General features: G+C 40.1%; 3 protein-coding genes across 7 annotated transcripts; all 3 read left to right on the forward strand.

Moving 5' to 3' along the window:
* The first annotated feature begins 57 nt into the window (after positions 1-57).
* Positions 58-3,690, forward strand: eif2s2 (eukaryotic translation initiation factor 2, subunit 2 beta). The gene is made up of 9 exons (XM_070544732.1): positions 58-215; positions 932-1,115; positions 1,209-1,309; positions 1,438-1,567; positions 1,651-1,751; positions 1,888-2,036; positions 2,115-2,171; positions 2,265-2,350; positions 2,528-3,690. The coding sequence occupies exons 1-9, from the start codon at positions 201-203 to the stop codon at positions 2,701-2,703; spliced, it is 999 nt and encodes a 332-aa protein (XP_070400833.1). The 5' UTR covers positions 58-200; the 3' UTR covers positions 2,704-3,690.
* Positions 3,691-3,920: 230 nt separating this feature from the next.
* srsf6a (serine and arginine rich splicing factor 6a) lies at positions 3,921-8,432 on the forward strand. Of its 2 annotated transcripts, none has more exons than XM_070544729.1 (6): positions 3,921-4,365; positions 4,761-4,927; positions 6,332-6,504; positions 6,603-6,805; positions 6,904-6,975; positions 7,083-8,432. In XM_070544729.1, exons 1-6 carry the CDS (start codon positions 4,259-4,261, stop codon positions 7,516-7,518), a joined length of 1,158 nt encoding a protein of 385 aa, XP_070400830.1. In that variant the 5' UTR covers positions 3,921-4,258; the 3' UTR covers positions 7,519-8,432. The 2 variants fall into 2 exon arrangements, with proteins under 2 accessions (XP_070400830.1, XP_070400831.1); XM_070544730.1 differs by having other exon boundaries at positions 7,086-8,432.
* A 110-nt stretch (positions 8,433-8,542) lies between these two features.
* On the forward strand, positions 8,543-19,107 carry l3mbtl1 (L3MBTL histone methyl-lysine binding protein 1). Of its 4 annotated transcripts, none has more exons than XM_070544722.1 (22): positions 8,543-8,704; positions 9,401-9,592; positions 10,185-10,369; positions 10,524-10,650; positions 10,972-11,134; positions 11,202-11,340; positions 11,464-11,512; positions 11,712-11,803; positions 11,906-12,010; positions 12,101-12,236; positions 12,322-12,413; positions 12,589-12,740; positions 13,033-13,109; positions 13,239-13,324; positions 14,547-14,657; positions 14,763-14,901; positions 15,067-15,169; positions 15,464-15,652; positions 15,733-15,782; positions 15,907-16,064; positions 16,924-16,986; positions 17,066-19,107. In XM_070544722.1, exons 2-22 carry the CDS (start codon positions 9,427-9,429, stop codon positions 17,198-17,200), a joined length of 2,517 nt encoding a protein of 838 aa, XP_070400823.1. In that variant the 5' UTR covers positions 8,543-8,704; positions 9,401-9,426; the 3' UTR covers positions 17,201-19,107. The 4 variants fall into 4 exon arrangements, with proteins under 4 accessions (XP_070400823.1, XP_070400825.1, XP_070400826.1 ...); XM_070544724.1 differs by having other exon boundaries at positions 11,715-11,803; XM_070544725.1 differs by having other exon boundaries at positions 10,188-10,369.
* The last annotated feature ends 382 nt before the right edge of the window (positions 19,108-19,489 follow it).

Consider the following 19,489-nt stretch of genomic DNA (forward strand, 5'->3'; position numbering starts at 1 on the left):
GTAACAATTATTTGCCGTACAGTGTCGATCTTGAACACTACTCAGGTGTCATGCCGTGTGTCGCAAAGTAAGTGCGTAACGCGACTTCACGCCTGCGCAGTGAGGACCAACGCTGATGCAAGAAATATTTCGGCGCAGAGGTGTGGAGCTAATCGAGTGATTCGAAGTGGTCTGACTTCTGTGATTTTTGGCTGGCAAACATGTCCGGAGACGAGGTAGATTATCCTACATGATCTGTTGTTTTTTCCCTGTTTGTTTTGTTGTTCAAGGGAATTTTCCGACCAGCTCGGTGTTGAGGATGACTTTGGGCCTCGGCACAGCTAGTTCTTTCCTTGTCCGCAGCAGCAGCTCTCACATGGCCGCAGCAGGGCGAACAGCGGCCTGAGTTGTCATATTGACAGGAAAACATTGTCCGTGCTGTGGTTGTCACACTAGTTCACATTTATATTCATCATAGTAACTTCATGGTCACAGATCTAAGAATCAAGCAAAGGCTTAAGTTAGCTAAGTAGCTTCTTGAAACTGAGGCTAACCGTTGATTTATGTTAGCAACTACGAGCTAGCGAGAATTAGCTCAGCAAAAATGTTCTGGTAGACACTTTATTACAGTTAATAAAGAAAGACGTGATGTAAACCATCCATGTAGACATCTCTGATTTGTTTATTCTCAACTAATTATCACAAATAATACACTGCGTTTTACATTAGCTGTGTTAATTTGTCATGTTATGACATGCCATTTTCTCGCTTTAGTCTGTGTGTTGGTTTTGGTCAACCGTGTTTTTAGACCCATTATTTGTTTCTTTACAGAATGGATTAAGGAAGATAAATAAAATATTTAACTCCTGGTTGACATTTTAGAGTATATTTATTTAAAGTGAAATAAAATTTGCACATGTATCATTGAACCCATTTTTCATTTCCCTTTTAGATGATTTTCGATCCCAACATGACCAAGAAGAAGAAAAAGAAAAAGAAGCCCTTCATGCTGGATGAGGAAGGAGGAGAAGGGGTCGCAGGAGAGGAGGCTAAAGAGGTGGAGGCGAAGGAGGCTGAGCCAGAGGTTGGAGACGACAAGGAGCTGGATATAGATGAGGATGAAGGCAGGAAAAAAGGTAAGAATGATGACAGGCGTTTCCCTTTGTTACTCCTCCTACAACACAATTACATCAGTCTGAAGCTTTTTGTGGTTTCTTTGTCTTCTTTAGAACTGTCAGATGATTTGAATGACCTGAACTTCTTCAACCAGAAGAAAAAAAAGAAGAAACCTAAGAAAGTCTTTGATAATGATGTAGAGGAGGGGTTAAAGGTCAGTCAGTGCCACACTTTTTTACTTCTCTACACCTACTGACCCTGGAGTTTATATTTCTCACATTGTCAATACTTTATTATTGTTATTATTATTATTAAATTTCATAATTTTCTGATCCAAACCAGGAGCTTAAAATTGAAGGGGAGCAGACGGAGGCCCCGGAGGAGGACAGTCTGGATTTGATGCTTCCCACCAAAAAGAAGAAGACAAAGAAAGTAGATTTTGATGAGGGCGAGCTTTTGGAGAAAGATGACGGTAAAAACTGAAACTACAGAAATTACTTTAACATAAGGACCAATAGGATATTAGTGTAAAATGGGTTTATTTTCTATTTGTAGCACTGGAGGATGAGGAGAGCAAAAACAATGATGGGATTTCATTCAGCCCCTCCACTGGTCCTGCATGGGCCGGCTCAGAAAGAGACTACACGTATGATGAGGTAGATATTTGTTAATATCTGCCCCTTACACTTATTTATACGGCTCTGTCTTCTTAAAACAACCTTTTCTTGTTGTTGTTCTGTAAATGTTAATGTAAAGCTTGGCTGGTAGATCTCATGTCTGTTTCTGTTTCAGCTTCTAAACAGAGTTTTCAACATCATGAGAGAGAAGAACCCGGACATGGTGGCTGGAGAGAAGAGGAAGTTTGTGATGAAACCACCTCAGGTGGTCCGAGTTGGAACCAAGAAAACCTCCTTTGTCAACTTCACAGACATCTGCAAACTGTGAGTCTCCCTGGCAACCAACCCTTCTGAATGAACTCTACTGGGGCTTTTCTAAGTGTTGTACTTTCACTGATGCAGGTTGCATCGTCAGCCTAAACATCTCCTTGCTTTTCTACTTGCTGAGCTGGGAACAAGGTTTGTTTTTTGTTGTGTGTGTTCACAAGTTTGAGAAATGGTTTTTGTCATTGAAAACAAAAAGAGTTTTTATTTGGTCTTATCTGTTATCAGCGGCTCGATAGATGGAAACAACCAGCTTGTGATCAAGGGCAGATTTCAGCAGAAACAGATAGAAAATGTGTTGAGAAGATATATCAGTAAGTTTGGCTTTTTTCTCGTTTATTATTAAGTTGACTGTAATTTTACACTTGTGTACACACACACTCATATATCATTAGAATGATGCCCCCAAATCGATAACTGAATGACATACGCTTTAGATTTGGACCTTGGTTGTTGTATTGCTACTGATACCAGTCTTCTCGCTCCTGCAGAGGAATACGTAACCTGTCACACCTGCCGCTCTCCAGAGACCATCCTGCAGAAGGACACTCGTCTATATTTCCTGCAGTGTGAGACGTGCCACTCCCGCTGCTCTGTTGCCAGCATCAAGACTGGCTTCCAGGCTGTGACGGGCAAGCGGGCGCAGCTCCGCGCCAAAGCCAACTAAAGGCCATGAAAAGTGGGCTCCCTCTCTCCAAAGCTGGGATCGGTCGCCCCCTCTGATTTAAATAAAAGGACTCTCTGAATCGAACTGCGGGAGGGTTTGGTTGTTTAGTGGTTGCAGCCTTTACAGGCAGGAAGTGAAAGAGGATCTAAGTCTAACTGAAGAGGTACAGATGCTGTAAGCAGATGACGTTCTCCAGATTTACTGTTGGATTGAATGCATTTGGTTGCGTGGCTGACAAACCCTCTGCCTCCCAGGTTTTTTTTTTTTTTTCTATTTTGCTGTGATTTAATCTCTTGAAGAAAACCCCACAGGTTGTCAGGTATTTTAGTTTTTTCATTTTACACATACCAGTCATGAAGACTAAAAACATGTTTCCGTATAGCTAGTCAGATTGCGTCAAGCTAAAAGAGTCCACATGAAGAAAGCTTAAATGCTTTAATTGTATCCATGGCCCCTACTTAATTCTCCAGCTCTTTGTTGCTAAACTAAAAATGATTTTTCTTGTCTAGCACAAACATTACATTTAGTGCTAAAGTTTCACAGACTTGCTTGTGGTTTTACAGTAAAATGTGTTGAGATCAAACCGTTGGGGCTCAAAAGGAGGAGGCCAAGGTTAAAATGGCTGATGTGAGGTGTAAAACAGAAATACAAACTGTTTTTGAGTGCTTTTGTAGTCTTGATTTCATAAAACCAGTGACAATATTTCTATCTTACTGATTTAATTAAAGCCACTTGGGAAAAAATATTTTTTGACATGAAAAGTAAGTTTTCTTTATCTAATGAAAGTGCCCCATCATTAAAAAAAAAATAATAAACTGGGTTGAATCTGTTTCCACCACAGTCTCTCCTGGATTACAAAAATGCAGTTCTATGATGGTTGTCATGTGATATTAGTTCAGCTTTTTTTTCTTTTGAGTATGGTCGCTAAGGTCTGATGAATCAATTTAAAATCTGGTTTTTACCTAAATAAAATATTCTACTTCATTACTTTTTCCCAGTTGTGTCCATGATGTGGTAGATACAGAGTTTTATGTGGAACCCAACCCAACATAATCTTGCTAGTTTATGTAGGTGTGCCAGTGTCTAATTCAAGGGGTCATTGTATTTTGGTTTAGAAGGGTTAAAATTTGAAATTTACTCATTAAAATTCATTATCCAACAATATAAATGCAAACATTGTTCATGTTGAAGCTGATATTAAATTAATTTCAAATTAAACAACCAAGTTTTTCTGTAATTTTAGCATTCATATGGTGGCCAGAAAAGGCACGAAAATTAATATAAATGACTAGGAAAAATAAGTTTATGATTCGACATTTTTCGTTTCTCTTTCTAAAACAATTTAAACTTGTCAAGTGGGGCTTTTATTTTGAAGTTCCATTACTGGTAACGTCATTCCGTTAACTTGACGCTGATTGGTTGGCTAAGTGCCTTAGTGCGCGAGCCGAAGCCTTCTTGAGGGGTGAGCTTGTAAAGTTAGCATCAGAAGCAGAACGCTACATCTTGTGATGACCGTACAATAACGACGTTTTTTTTTGTGGAAAAATATAACAAAATGCCTCGAGTTTATATTGGACGGTTGAGTTACCATGTCCGTGAGAAAGATATCCAGCGATTTTTCAGCGGTTATGGTAAATTAATGGAAATTGATTTGAAAAATGGGTGAGTTTTAAGTGAAATATCGAGTGTGAGGTTTAGCTTGCTAAAACGTTTCAGTAGCCAATGTTGCTCCAAGAGCTTTTAACCATTTATGCAATTTTGTTGTGATTCAGTAGAAAAATTGGTTTCCATATCAAATGTGCTAAAAGTATAGATGGTAATTTCTTGCTAGGTGTATCATGTTTAGGTTATTTTTAAGTTTCAATCCTGCCCGTGTAGCAAATGTCGCATGGCCAACATGGCGTCTTTGTATTTTCGATGATGCTAAGCTAACGTGGGCTTAGTGTGGGGCCGTATTTCTAGGCCTCATTTTTCAGTTGCACATTTTTTACGTTTTCATTGGGTCTTTAAATATATTTCATTATTTGTGTTTTTTACTGTGTTGTTTTATTTTGAAGGTATGGGTTCGTGGAGTTTGAGGACAACCGAGATGCCGACGATGCCGTGTACGAGCTGAACGGGAAGGAGCTGTGCGGAGAGCGGGTGATCGTTGAGCATGCCCGGGGGCCGCGCCGTGACCGAGACAGCTACAGCGGCGGTGGGGGTTACTGGGGTGGTGGACGCAGTAAGTACAATCCGTTATCATGTACCCAGTTTTCTTCATTAAGTACAAAAAACTCTGCCTTTACAGATTTCTAAGTTTTTACGCAGAACTGTGTTTTTTTATGAGGATTGACGTCACAATTCGAGTTAAGTTTAACATATGCAACATCACAAAGTAACACATTTTAGCTAAAGTTAAATGTCTAAATTGAAAATTTTTTGGTACCCTATCTCATCTGCAGTCAAGTACATGAAAACTATATTTTCACTCCTTTTTAACGAGATTTGGTCCCATCTCACCCAGGAACTCGAGAGCTGCTGTAAGATCTGACTGTAGGTTGCTGACCTGCAGGTTTTTGCTCTTCCTGGTTTCAGGCCATTTTGGATTGATTGCCTCTACCATCATCTGAATGAGCAAATAACTGCAAGTCAGAGGATTTATCAGTTAAGAAGTGTAGTAGAGAAAACATTAAGCGTAAATTTATTTATAATCAAAATGTGTTTACAAAGTTGCGTAAAATACTAAATACATTTTGATCGTGGCATACATAGCTAGTGTTAGGATGGTTAGGGCTAAACTAACATTTTCTGTGATTTGTGTATTGCTAACTTTGGCATATATTCATTATATATATTTTAAACATTAACAAAAGTCCTTGATGTTTTAATTTGAAAGAGTCCAGCTGCGGGCTGAGGCTGAGAGTCCATTGAGGCTAAAGATGACTGGCTAAGATGACTGCCTGTCCCGTTTGGCCTTGGCTTTCACCTTACAATGTGTGTGTGACCTTTGCCCCCCTCTTGATCCTTGGCTGACCTAACCGGAAGCCATGATGACAGCAGCCTTTTGCCAATAGACCAGGGGTGATGGTGAGGATTGCCATTGGTTTTTATGTTGACAGCAAACATGAGTGGATCGGCTCTAGTTAAAAACTTCCAGTCTAAAGAAATTTTGTAAGTGAAAAACTGGAATTTCAGACTGACGTCAGGTAAAATAAAGTATTAATATAAATGATAAGCACATCAGTCATTTTCAGTTTAATTGATGAATGTGGATGCCTCTTTTCTCTTTGTTACAGGATTCAGGGGTCTTAAAGAGCGTCAGTGTCCTTTTTGTTTTAAGCAGCTAAAGTTTCACAGTACTACACGATGAAATAACAGGCTTTGTATCGCCAAAAACACACAGTGGTGTACTCTGTAGCCGCAAGTCTCTTTATAAAGTGATCAGTACATACTTTTAGAGCCCTATGCAATAAAAATTGCTTATCTCGAGCTTTTTGGGGAAGATTGGGATTTGAAGGTCTTCTTTCATGAAGTTTTAACTTATTCCCTGTGGAGTTAGATTTTGTCTTTAATTTTATGTCCAGACCAGTGATTGTTTTTTTTTTTTTAAGCTTTTCTTAATTTTTGTGTTTTGTTATTTTCAAAGGTGGTGGTGGAGGAGGTGGTGGTGGTTATAGCAGCGGTGGCGGCGGCGGCGGTGGTGGCGGCGGCGGCAGCAGGAGCCGCACTGGTCGGGATAAATATGGACCTCCAGTTCGTACTGAGTACCGTCTTGTTGTGGAGAACTTGTCCAGTCGCTGTAGCTGGCAGGATCTCAAGGTACTTTTGACCAACCTGGGTCAGACAATCAGTGTTGACATTTTTTGCAACAATATGTGCATTAAAATGTACTTAATCGTTTATCTTGACTTAACCAGGACTTCATGCGTCAGGCGGGAGAGGTGACTTACGCAGACGCTCACAAGGAGCGCACCAATGAGGGAGTGATTGAGTTCAGGTCCTACTCTGACATGAAGAGGGCTATGGACAAGCTGGATGGTACAGACATCAATGGGCGCAAGATTCGTTTGGTGGAGGATAAACCCCGCCGTCGTAGGTCTTACTCCGGTAGCCGCTCCAGGTACACAATCTAAAATAAACATGTTTTCATTTTTAATGTTTCTTATTTTTATTTATTGTCCCAAAAATAATACTGTTGACATTTTGTGTTTTTATTAGATCCCGTAGCCGCCGCCGCTCTCGAAGCAGAAGCCACAGGAGCTCCAGGAGTCGCTCCAGATCGCACTCTAGGTTGGACTCAGTGTTATTAAATGAGAGTTAAGATAGAAATGTCATTTATTAAGTGTAAAACTTAGATTTAAATGTGGATTTTGTTCTAATGGATCTTGTTCCCACAGCAGCAAGAGGCACCACTCCCGCTCCAGATCTGGAAGGAAGTCTCGCTCCAAATCAGGAGAAAGGAAATCACGGTCTCGCACCAAAAGATCTCGTTCTCGCTCCCAGAAGTCTAAATCTCGTTCACCCTCTCACAAGTCTCGTTCTCGTTCAGCTGACCGCAAATCTAAGTCTCGCTCTAAAAGTCGTTCCAAGGTAAAGTCTGAACGGGATTCCCGTAGTAGGTCGAAGGAAAGGTCCAGTGACAAGAAGTCCCGCAGCCGTTCAGTGTCCCCTGTTGAAAATGGAAAAGCAGAGCGTGCCACCAAGTCTGCGTCCCGCTCCCCATCACCACGAGATGGGGGTCGCCGGTCAAAGTCCAGGGAGAAGCGTTCCGCATCTCGTTCAGTGTCCCGCTCTAGGTCTCGCTCTCGGTCCAGATCAGCCTCTCAGGAATAGAGAAGGGGGGTGGTTTTCTTTTTTAAGCTTGGTTATCAAACTGTACATAGTGAGCTGTGTTGTGTAATTACTGGTCTATGCTTTGACTTCTTTTCTCCATGTATGCGTTTACCTTGCTGATTTGCTCTAGGCTTGTGTATCCTGGGCAGCCCTGTAGTGTTGAGATACGCCTCCTTAAATCATAAACAACAGTTCTGAAAACCTTTTGGGTCTTCCAGCCACAATCTGAGATGTCAGTTGTCCTGAGCTAAACATTTAGTCTTGTTTCAGGTGGTTCTTTTTCCCTACATCAGTTTACTTTCATTAAAAAGTGTTTTAGTGAAAACTTGTCTATGAATTTTGTGTTCCACAGCTCCCCCTTGATGTTTACCACACTTTTAAGCTTTCTCGTTTTGTTCATTAAACTAGAACTGATGTTTCATTCCCATTTATTAAACAAATTAGGTGGGTGGTATACATTTAGCCCCCAGCAAGTTTTTCTTTCTCAAGAATTTATTTAATCAGTATTTTTCAGAGGCTGTAGCTTATTTTCTCCACATATTTGCAATCAAAGTATTTCACCTCTGAGCGGCTTGCGTCACAGTTAAGTTATCCTTTATAACTTTCCATGAATGGGACATCCGACGACTTTTAAAAGATGACTTAAGGGTTTTTTTTGTTTGTTTCGTTTAAGTTTTGGTAGTTTTTTTTTTTTCTTCCAGCTCCTGGTTATTTTTGCTCCTTTAACCTGAGGTTTGTAGGGTCAAACTTTTGTATATTTGAAGAGTGCTCCTTGTACTTGAGGTGGAAGGAGGAATTTATTCAAATCAGGCTAGTTTGTCTGCAGTGTCATTGTCTTCTGCAACAGATTTCCTCCTATGATTGAGATTGGATAAAAAAAATTGTACGTTCAATTAAACGAGACTACAAAATGAGTGGTTTGGTGTCTGTTAATCAAGTCTATACTGTATTGCCATGACCTATATCCTGCTAATTATATAAGTGCTGTCATTGGGGTCTAATGGGGGGTGGGCTTGAACCGTGACTGGGATTCTAAATAGGAATAAATTATTTATGAACCATCAAAATAACTTAATAGCGTAATGATTTGCAAAAAGAAAATGTTTTGGCATTTAAAAATGTTCAGTGACTGTTGGCTGTGCGCATGCGCACTCAAAAGCCTCCGCGCCGCAGGAGATCAGAGCTGGTAAGACAATTTTCAGTTCATGGGAAAATCTAAAAACGCGAATTTTCTCTTCCTACATCACTTTTATACAATAATCTGAGAGAAGGATTCTTGCCATGCGGCTTTTTGCGTTTAAATGTACACACATTTTATTCTAAGACAACATTTCCCAGCGGATGTATTCAGCCACAAAGCTTTTTGATCTTTAGATGCCATTTCGTTTAAGACGTGATTATTTTGCGTTGACAAGTGTTAAATTTAGATGACCGCGCTGCGTGTTTGACTACCAGAATAAGCAACTCGCTCCACGGTTAGAATAAAGCTCCTTCACCAGAGACGATGGCGGAATTCATAACGAGGTTAAATGCTTTACTGAGGCGCTTCCACATGGACAGAAAGATTGCTTTTACACATTTTTATTATGGCCTCTTAGATTTCAGATCCTCCGCCATTTTCACTAAAATGCTATATTTTTGTGCGTGCGTGTGTTGAAAGGCTTGCGCGTAAATATTGGTGTGTCACCATTGTTGCCTGCTTTCATTGGAGGTAATGGATGGTTGTTGGAAAGTCACTTTGACGCTGATGTTTTGCTTTAAAAAAATCAAAAGTGCGGCTGTAAAACTGTAATTAAATCTCTGTAAATATAATTTGTTATATTCCATTTAAACTACAATGATGCTCTCCCTACTGTCATTGTTTTCACATTTGGTTTCTTAGCACAAAGTAATAACAGGGATCACAGTATGAGTGCCAAAGTGAACATGGAGGCTCCATCCAAAGACCCAGACTGCACCCCCATTGACCCATCCGCCTCATCCACCACTGAGACCATCCTCATCTGCAGCAGTGACAGCTTGGCCAAGAAGCCTCGGCCCCAGATGCACAACACCACAACCCTCCTGCTGCCAGGTGAGCTTAGGTCTGAGACTCAAGGGAAAACCATGACATGAGAAAGAGAAGTGTCTAAGCTCATCTAATGATTGGCCAGTGTAATATTCTGAAGCTGGGTCTACAAATTAAAAAGCAGCAAAAACAGAAGAAAAAAAAACGAACACTTTTCCAGGTCTGTGAACTCACCATCAATTCACCCTAGCAACAAGCCTTTTTTGTAGAGGTTTTTTTTCTGGCCAGAATAATAACTTTCAAGTTTATTTTAGCATCTTAAAGGAATTCTATGCTGTTGATTGTAAATCTTTGAGAAATCATACCACAAATTAGTATCGGCTTTCAGAACCAGAGTCAGTGCATCCCAAATATAAATGCCCTTCCTCTTCTCTGATCTGCTTTAAATGATGGTTTAAAACTCTGATAATAAACAATTTAATATACTTTATAATCATTGCTACTTAAAATGATCTTGACAACTCGTTTCATATATATGATTGTTCTCAACCCCAGCTGATTTATCCTTTGATTTAGTTTCAAATGCGTAAACAAGATTGCACAAAAAGTTGATTTTATTTTAGACTAATGAGTTGGGGTGTTGATGTGTTGCTTTCAGCAGCTCCCGGCCACCAGAAAGTGGAGGTGACCCCGGCCGTTGCCGTGGGAAACCCGGGTAAAGGCAGCAGACCAAACGAGTTGGCTACATCCACTTTGACGGCGCAGGTAGGCGGGGCTTGTAGCATTGTCCACGTCCTGGAGTGGAAGGAGGGAATGGCCATCCTGCCCAGTAGCAACCTTAAGGTACGAGCACACCTCTGATCTGATGAAGGAGGTTATAATCAGGTCACAGACACATTCTCATTTAGAATGTTTACTAAAGTGCTTTTAGAGGTTATTTAGAAGTTAGAACATTGTAGAAATTCATAGAGTCATGTTTGTTTCTGTCTGTGTGTAGTTTTGTGTGAGTGACGTAGGAACTCTGAGCACCCTGATAACCTCAGGGACCACCAGCAGCGCCATTGACCCAACGGCAGGGACTTCTGGGAAATCCACTGATCCAGAAAATGCTCCAGACAGGCCAAGTGAGAGTCATGTTTTTGGAAGGTTGCAGTAGCTCCAGGGAACAAGGACAATGCATGCATGTAGCTTAAATACTCATCACACACACACATTAAAAGGTATTTTATAATGCAATTACACTTGTGTTTTATTGTTTTGAAAGAAAATCGAGGACGTTGGGTTTTGCGGGTGTCCTCTTAGTGTGATTTGCTTTAAATTTGAGGAATTTTCCACTTTTTGGTGATCCACAAAAAGTGCAGATGAGTGGTCCTCACGTCAGCTGCATCATTTTAAATACATCCAACACTGGGAGGAAGTAAAAGTCTCATAAATCTGATTGACAGATGTGTTTGCTCCTGCTGGGACCGTGAGAGCTGCGTTGGTGGAACCAGAAAAGTTGATACTGGTCAAACCTGAAGTTCAGGTCGGATCAGATCAGCAGAACCATGATCCCAGAACACAGAGGAGCTACGCTGAGGAGCTTCGCAGAGACCCAATCTCTGAAAAGTATGCTCCTAACAGCTTCACCTCCATGTGCATCTGCACATGCACTAATGTCCTCCTCGTGTCTCAGGAGGAGCATCTGCGTGGAAAAGGTGCCAGCGGGTGGGCGGGTCTCCATCCTCAACCCAGACCATTTGAAACCCATGAGAAAGAGGAAGAGGAAGGAGTACCTGAGTCCATCTGAGGAAGACTCTGACATTGAAGGCACGGTGAGCTCAGAAATGGTTACAGCGTCTGTCAGTAAAACAAATTGTGTTCACTCAAAAAAGAAAAAAAATATTTGTTTTCCTGTAAACTCTGTTCTGTTTTCTGATTTTTGTTTACATGTTAAGGATGAGAAACTGGATTTTTCTAAAGGAGATGGCCGACACATCAGAGGAGGTTATTTACATTCCTATTTTTGTTGGTATCAAACATCATTTTCTATTGTTTTCTCCTTTTTTTGCTTCATTTTTGTAACAAAAATGTCATTTTTAAAATGTGAAACAGAAAATACATAAAAATTCTATTTTATTAGTATTAGTTACATATTCCCTTATTATTAAGCTTCTTTTTGTATTTTGTTTGTTTGTTTTTGGAGAAGGTGGCGACAGTAAGACCGAGCAGTGGACGTGGACTCAATACCTGGATGAAACCAAAGCTGTTGCTGCTCCAGAAAAACTTTTCCAAGAGGTAATTTTTTGATTATTCACCACTTGTTTGGTCCCGGTTTGGAAGTTTTCTCCGTATTAAACTGAATCAATTGTTGTTGTTTTTTTAATATAATGTTTTCAGTCTCAGAGAGTCCCCACAGTAAAGAATGGTTTTAAGCAGGGGATGAAACTAGAAGGTATCGACCCGCAGCATCCGTCCATGTACTTTGTGCTAACTGTGGCTGAGGTTAGTCAGGTGTCCTTTAACATATTAATGACAGAGAATTTATTTCTGATTAGAATCTGCCCCTCTAATGCACGGTGTGTAATCATGCAGGTGTGTGGTTACCGGCTGCGGCTTCATTTCGATGGCTATTCGGACTGCCACGACTTCTGGGTGAACGCCAACTCCCCCGACATTCACCCTGCAGGCTGGTGTGAAAGTACGGGACACAAGCTGCACACTCCCAAAGGTCAGAGGCCACAATTCTGTAAAACTACATACATTGCACATGAGCTAGCTTGCATAAATGTTTTCTTTTCCTGCATTTTATTCAGGCTGTAAGGAGGAGGAGTTTACTTGGACAAACTATCTAAGAATGACTAAAGCTCAGGTGGCTCCCAAAGAGCTTTTTGCCAGCCCTGGGAGGGTAAGTATCTCCACAGTAGAGTACGTTATGATGGGTTTCACTATAGATATAGTGAGAGATCAGGATTTCTTATCCTACATGAATTTTAAAAGCTAGGTTATACATTTGCATACTTGTTGGGGGGATGAGGCAGATTATAAGTTTCTACGGTCATTTTCTGTGTCTATTCCAAAAGATCGATGTGAAGTGTGTTTTTGAGATTGGCATGAAGCTGGAGGCCGTTGATCGCATGAACCCCTCCCTCATCTGTGTAGCAACCGTCACTGATCTGGTGGACAATCGCTTCCTGGTTCATTTTGACAACTGGGATGACACTTACGACTACTGGTGAGCACTGACTTTATGGATTTATGTTCCTTTAAAATTTCTAGACTCCATTAGAAATTGAAAAGTAAAAGCTGCAGGGCCAATAAAACACAATATACACTGAAAAACAAGGATGCACGTGGATAACTGCACTGGTTTTTATGCCGAAAACATCACAACGACAGAGATTTGAGGTATTTTTTTTACTTTTTTTGGGATCTGCAACATTCGCTAGAATCATGATGAGGATGGCAGCCAAATCAGCTTTCAGAAATATTCACTCTACTTGACTTTTTTTTGTTTACCTGTACAGGTGTAATGCCAGCAGTCCATATATTCATCCTGTGGGTTGGTGCCAGGAGAGAAACCTCCCCCTAACACCACCCCAAGGTTCCCACTGCTCTTGTTGTTTAATACTTAAGACTTAAATTTGATCATCACACGGGTCGTGAAAATAACAAAATAGCCCAGACACAGTCCCTTTTAGATTTAGCTCTTCTTTGTTATAATTTGTCTTAGATTATCCAGACTTGGGCCAGTTTTCCTGGTCTCGGTACCTGGAGGAGACCGGTTCCAAGGCTGTGGCTGCCGATGCCTTTAAAGTGGTGAGATTATAAAATAATCTCTTTTATTTAAATTGGTGCAGTATGTTGTTAAAGGAGCAATATGTAAGAACTCTACAGTGAATTATTATTATTCTGCTCTTTCTACCTATTCCGCCTTTCCGAGGATCCACCGATTTCCCTCTTTCTCATTCATTTTCTCTCTCACTTTCCTAACAGTTTTTAATCACACTTTTTATTTTTTGTAATTTTAAACATATTTTAAAAATATTTTTTATATTTAAAATTTTTTGTTTTTGTGAAGCGCTTCGTGATTTTTGTCTTGAGAGGCGCTATACAAAAGATGTTTTCTTTCTTTCTTTTTAATCACAAAACCGTCTTATGTTTCAATCATGTTGGAAGGAAGGTTACATTGAAACGGATTTCCTTTTATGCCGGCTGGGGGGTCGTCAGTTTTTCTCCTTTCGAAAAAACAAAAGAGGGACGTAGTTTCTGTTTACAATATGTGAGCCTGTGAGGTTGCAGAGGTTGCACCGAGCTAACACAGCAGCACCAGCATTTGTAATTCAACATCGACATGCAAAAATCTCCAGAGTTGTTTAAAGAACTGAAGCCAGTAAACAGGAGCGACACAGAAGTTATTTATATTGTACCCCTAAGAAGCCACAGCATCCTTTGGTTTTTTCTAATGTGGGTAAAGAAGGTCAGAGGCTAACATCAAGCTAGCAATGCTAACAGTAAATTTGAAGCAAATACTCGTCTCTGAAATATATAAAGCTACTTTTTCAATTACCAACAACTCCATATTTCAGTGAAATGTTTGTGTGAAGTGAATAATGAGTCAATCGCGGCATTTTACTTCCTTTAAAGAGTCAGTCGCAGCTATAAAGGCAAGCTAATAGCAAGACGGACAAACAACCACACTTCCTCTAATCCCAAAGACATACTACCGTAATAAGTGTAGTGAGTGCTCCCTATCATAAAACACCCAAGGGTGCTGGTACTAAATGTAAATATGTATTTATCTACTTACCAACTTACTGTGTTTGCTTGTCATCTAGAATCTTTTGCCGCTTATCCGTAACTGGCAAGAGCCATGAAACTCAGAAAAGCAGTATCTTTTTGCTCAGAAAGATGGCCCACAGTAACCAAATTTGACAAAACACAATATCATTCTTATGTCATTCTTACATATTGCACATTTAAATGTTTCTGACACATTCAATGAAATAGGATTTCCCAGCATCCTTTTCTGTTTCTTTAGAGACCAGCACACAGTTTCCAGCCTCAGATGAAGCTGGAGGCTGTGGACAAGAGAAGTCCAGGTCTGATCAGGGTGGCCACAGTGGAGGAAGTTGACACTCATCGCATTAAGGTCAGAATTTATAGAATTTTTTGATTCATTTTATTGAGTTATTTTAACTAATCAACTCTGAGCCCATTTTAAATGTTAGGATGTTAAACCTGTGTCCTGTTACAGGTCCATTACGATGGCTGGAGTCATGTTTATGACGAGTGGATGGACTCGGATCACTCAGACATACATCCAGCAGGCTGGTGTGAGGCCACTGGTCATCCGCTAAAAGTTCCTCCTCGCGACACCAAAACACAAATGCACGGTAAAAACCAGTAAACATGTTCACCAGAAATGGGAGGCTTCAAAACAAGTTATCACAGATTGATGACCTTTCAAATTAAGATAATTACTCCAGGGTTATAGAGGGTATGTAATCAGTAAACTGTCCATATGAATAGTCATGGGTTTGTTTGTTGCACATATATAGGAGTGAGAGAGCTTCCTGCATCGGGTCCAGTCTCCTATCCCTCCACGGTTCCCTGTAAACCCATCAGCCACCCCAGAGCCAACAAGTACAGTTTTCACAACAGGTCAGCACCCAACTCCAAATGTACCATTAAGAAGCATAAAAGGGTGATAAAATGATTAATTACCATTGTTGATATATTTAGAAAATTGCAGCAACATTTTTTGTTTTGCAAATTTGTTTATTCAATCACTATTTATCCAGGTGAAAAATCATTAAGATTAGAACATCTCTTTTATGAAAATATCCTGGCTGAGATGAGAAGCAAAACAAGTGGAATGATGTTGATATTAAACTTGGGTATTCCTCAAATGCACTGGGGTCAGATTTTCATTAGTTTCTTCTCTCTTTATACCAGGAAGTGTCCAACTCCAGGTTGTGACGGTTCAGGTCATGTGACCGGCCGTTTCACTGCTCATCACTGCATATCCGGCTGCCCGCTGGCGGAGCGTAACCAGGGACGGCTGAAGGCCGACCTCTCAGACTCAGAGTGCAAGAGAAGCCTCTTCTTTGGCCAGAGGACTAAGAAGACTCATTACCGTGGCAGGTGTGTTTGTATGTGTGTGTGTAAATGTAGGCATGTAGGTTTGCTTTATTTCACCCTAATGATATTTTCTCTGGTTTTAGGATCGGTCGTCCCCCCAAGTATAGAAAAACCCAGCAGAGAGACTACCAGAGTACGTTTTATTAATGTGCACAACAACTTTATCATTTAGTCAGGTCAATTACCATCTACACAGGACTGAAACATGTGACACGCCACCAGACAGTTATGCAGTTTTTCCATATGTATGTCCACAGACATGTCCTCGGAGGGCGTGTATCCATCCCTGTTCATTTCCGCTCTAAGTGGTCAGTCAGACAGGACCCTGTCTCTCTGCTGGGAGCAACACTGTAAGCTGCTGCCTGGCGTTCAGGGCATTCATGCCAGCCAGGTGGCAACGTGGAGTGTTGAGGAGGTAACAAACTTCATAACTGTTCATTTATTAAGTTAAAGAGATATTCCACCCCTAAATGAAATGTATTCTTTAGCTACATTCTCCTAATCTGGTGGTATTCTGTTAGCCTTAGCTTAGCGTAAGCAATGTAAGTGAATGGTAACGGCTAGCATTTTGTGCAGAAAACTAATGAAAATTATTCAATGATGATCCTCATTTTTCTTGGTGACCTCAATAATCATATAGACTAAAAACTGAAATAATAAGTAACATGAAAGAATTACAGGAGCTGATTTAGACTTGGGATTCCATTATGGCAAAACACCACTGTAAGCTGCCGCGGCTGCAAGGTGTGACAACACGACGCAGCGGCCCTAATTGACAACTACCGTATGTCATCTTTCATCTACTTTGCAACTTTTAGTGCAATTTACTATGTTGTTCGGTCAAAACACTGTTTGTAAGCCTAGCATTTGTATTTACAGAAGTAGGTGACTTGGGGCTGCAGTGTCATGTTCTTGGGCTTTGCAGTGGTGGCTACAGCGCTGCTTTGTTGTAATATAGTCCCAAGTCTAAATCAACTCCTGTATTTCTTTTATGTTTCTTATTATTTTAATTTGTGGTCACCAAGAAACACTGGATCATACTGAGTAGTTTTAATGAATTTACACATGAAATGCTAGCTGTTACCATTCAATGACATTGTTTATGCTAAGCTAAGGCTAAAGGAGCACTGCCAGCTGAGGAGAATGACTGGACCGGTTACAAAATGCTTTTCCCCACTCATCTAACTCTCAGGAATATGGCAACAGAATAAGTCTCAGTTTGGGATGGTGTCTCTTTTTTTTGTTTTTGGAACTATCGCGTGTCTGTGCTGCAGGTTTTCATGTTTGTCCAGAATTTGATTGGATGTGAAGAACAAGCACGTCTCTTCAAAGAAGAGGTGAGACCTCCGAGCGATGATGATGATGTCAGTGTCTGTGCCAGGCCTTCTACTAATATGTCTCTCAATGTTTGTCTAGATGATCGATGGAGAGGCTTTGCTGCTGCTTACTCAAAACGATATTGTGAAGATCATGAGCATCAAGCTAGGCCCCGCCCTGAAGATCTCCAACGCCATCCTCATGTTCAAAACCACAGACGAGGGACTCAAGTGATCTCGCCTCTGGATGAGGGGCTGTCTGGCTGCTGATCATCATGTGCCAAATTCATTCTGTTGAAGGGGTAAAAAAAACCCTGAGTCCTTTTTTCACGTGTTTGGTGTCCTGTGCCCATCAGAGAGAGGGAGAGGAAGAGGAAGAGGGAGGGGGAGGCCAGATCAGGGAAAAATAAAGCTGTGATGAAGATGATGCTAAACATATGTCTATATATTTTTGAGAATGATGGAGGAATGTTGTGATGTTATCAAACTGCTGGAGAGAGGATGGTAGCTGTTCTGTTTGGTTGTTACCAAACTCTTAAATCTCTTAAAAATGTGTCGTCACATTTACAGACACGTGCTTTTAAATTTGAGTTCTGAAATGTAAACTACAAAACCTTAAAATGCATTGTCAAACAAGCACTAGTAGTCTGAGACTGCACTGACATTTAATCTGATGTTGCCGATTAAGAAACCAGATTATTTAAAACTATACATTTTATAATAAAAAGAGAAGAGATGTAAGGACCTGACAGCTGAAAATGTGGGGAAAGTTAAATGCAGTAAATAAGGCTGGTTGGTGAGGCTTCTGAGTTTCACATTATGTGCAATAAAAGTCTGGAGTATCCAGTACAACTAAAAATCATTTTTCAGCCACTTTGAAGTGTTTTTGAGGGAAAAAGTAAAAATAATCACCCACTGGAGATGGCTTCCTTTATGGAGATAAGGCAATATGAGTTTTTCAGTTACTGATACTGATGCTAATGTGCCTCTGATTAATTTTTGTCCTGATTTTCATGGCTGAAATCTTGATATTTTCTAACTTATTTGCTTGCTAAATTGTCACTAATAACAACAGTGGATGCACAACATTCTGAACCTAAAAAAGGTTTTTGATTTTGGGCACAGCACCAACAAATTAAACCAAAGTTAACCAAACAAATCAATAAACTGACCAATTATTAAATATAAATCTGTTAAATAAAAAGAAACATAAGTTTAAAAGCATTTATTAAGTAGATATTCAAGAATGTGTATATTCATTTACATAAAATTGGTATATCAGCCAAAATTGACCATTTTTAATACATTGGCAGATGAGGATTTAAAAAAAAGATTGTGGTAAATATTGGCTTATTCCTGAATAGTTTACGTCTGATGAGAAACATGGGCTAATGCATCAAATCTATTTCTCCACACAGAGGACATCCGGCTCCACGGTGGAGGATAAATAAAACTTCTACTCAAAAAGTCAGTTCTACATGGCTGGAAAAAACCTCCCTTTAACCTTACAGCTCCCTGACTATAACCGTATAGACTGAAAAAAGATAAATAAGCTGCTTTATTCAGGCTGTTGAAGTATTTGTATTATACAGAAGTATAAATTATACTTCAGATTTACTCTAAGTGCACTAGAGACAGAGGATGTGTGATATTTAAAGTAACATCCTGCTTTATAAAAAAGTTATTCATAAACAATGACACCAACTCTAGTTGGAACTTTAGCACAACTGTAAAGTCTAAATGGATTTTACAGAATCGTACCACGAGTGATCACTACAGAGTGCAAAAACAAAAGCTACGTTTTTTGCACTATGAAAATGTGTTTGATATCTAACCAGTGGAGCTTGTGGCAGTTTACATGTGATGGATACTCTATTCAGAGCGTATATGTTTACATTTTATGTCAGAAATGGTTATATATAGATATTGTGTGATACAGTTGTTTGTCTTAAGGGCTCTATGGATATTTTATCTTTGTCTCTCTGGTGGGATGTGTGTGTGTGCGTGCGCGTGCGTGCATGTGTGTGTGTGTGTGTGTGTGTGTGTGTGTGTGTGTGTGTGTGTGTGTGTGTGTGTGTGTGAAGATAATCTCAAATCACAAATGCCATTCAGTTCATATAAATTAATAAACGATCAAAGTCACACTGTTTGATTATTTTCATGAGCTCTTGAAGGGTGAGAAACACATTTTCCTTTTCTTGTTCAGGTTTGTGTGCAAAGTGCTATTGACTATAATCTGACTGCTTATATTTTATCCCCTCAATGGCCTTGCTGTCGGATGTGGTTGGTGGCAACTCCTTTTGCACCAAAAATGCTTTAAATTATATTCTGTTTTGCATGGACGTAATTTTCACTTTAGAGGGTGGGGGTGGGGGGGGGGGGGTATCTTTACAGGGTGCTCTAATGGGAAACAGGCTTCAACACAAACGGTTGTTTTCCACTTGGTCCTAGAGCTCAACCAGTGTCAATTTAATATAGCGTAATGTTGTTTTTGGATGGTAAAAAGTGCAGGGGTCAAGACTTG

This window comes from Nothobranchius furzeri, chromosome 15 (assembly GCF_043380555.1).
Source record: "Nothobranchius furzeri strain GRZ-AD chromosome 15, NfurGRZ-RIMD1, whole genome shotgun sequence".
NCBI lineage: Eukaryota > Metazoa > Chordata > Actinopteri > Cyprinodontiformes > Nothobranchiidae > Nothobranchius > Nothobranchius furzeri.

What these genes read in the sequence shown, in the direction of transcription:
- eif2s2 (XM_070544732.1), top strand. An exon ending in GGATGAAGGCAGGAAAAAAG is followed by an intron (nt 1,116 to 1,208) that starts GTAAGAATGATG and finishes TGTCTTCTTTAG; the next exon opens with AACTGTCAGATGATTTGAAT. An exon ending in GAGACTACACGTATGATGAG is followed by an intron (nt 1,752 to 1,887) that starts GTAGATATTTGT and finishes TTTCTGTTTCAG; the next exon opens with CTTCTAAACAGAGTTTTCAA.
- srsf6a (XM_070544729.1), top strand. Translation starts at nt 4,259, where the DNA reads ATGCCTCGAGTTTATATTGGACGGTTGAGTTACCATGTCCGTGAGAAA. An exon ending in GTAGCTGGCAGGATCTCAAG is followed by an intron (nt 6,505 to 6,602) that starts GTACTTTTGACC and finishes TGACTTAACCAG; the next exon opens with GACTTCATGCGTCAGGCGGG. An exon ending in TACTCCGGTAGCCGCTCCAG is followed by an intron (nt 6,806 to 6,903) that starts GTACACAATCTA and finishes TGTTTTTATTAG; the next exon opens with ATCCCGTAGCCGCCGCCGCT.
- l3mbtl1 (XM_070544722.1), top strand. Translation starts at nt 9,427, where the DNA reads ATGAGTGCCAAAGTGAACATGGAGGCTCCATCCAAAGACCCAGACTGC. An exon ending in GATGACACTTACGACTACTG is followed by an intron (nt 12,741 to 13,032) that starts GTGAGCACTGAC and finishes TTACCTGTACAG; the next exon opens with GTGTAATGCCAGCAGTCCAT. An exon ending in TTGACACTCATCGCATTAAG is followed by an intron (nt 14,658 to 14,762) that starts GTCAGAATTTAT and finishes GTCCTGTTACAG; the next exon opens with GTCCATTACGATGGCTGGAG.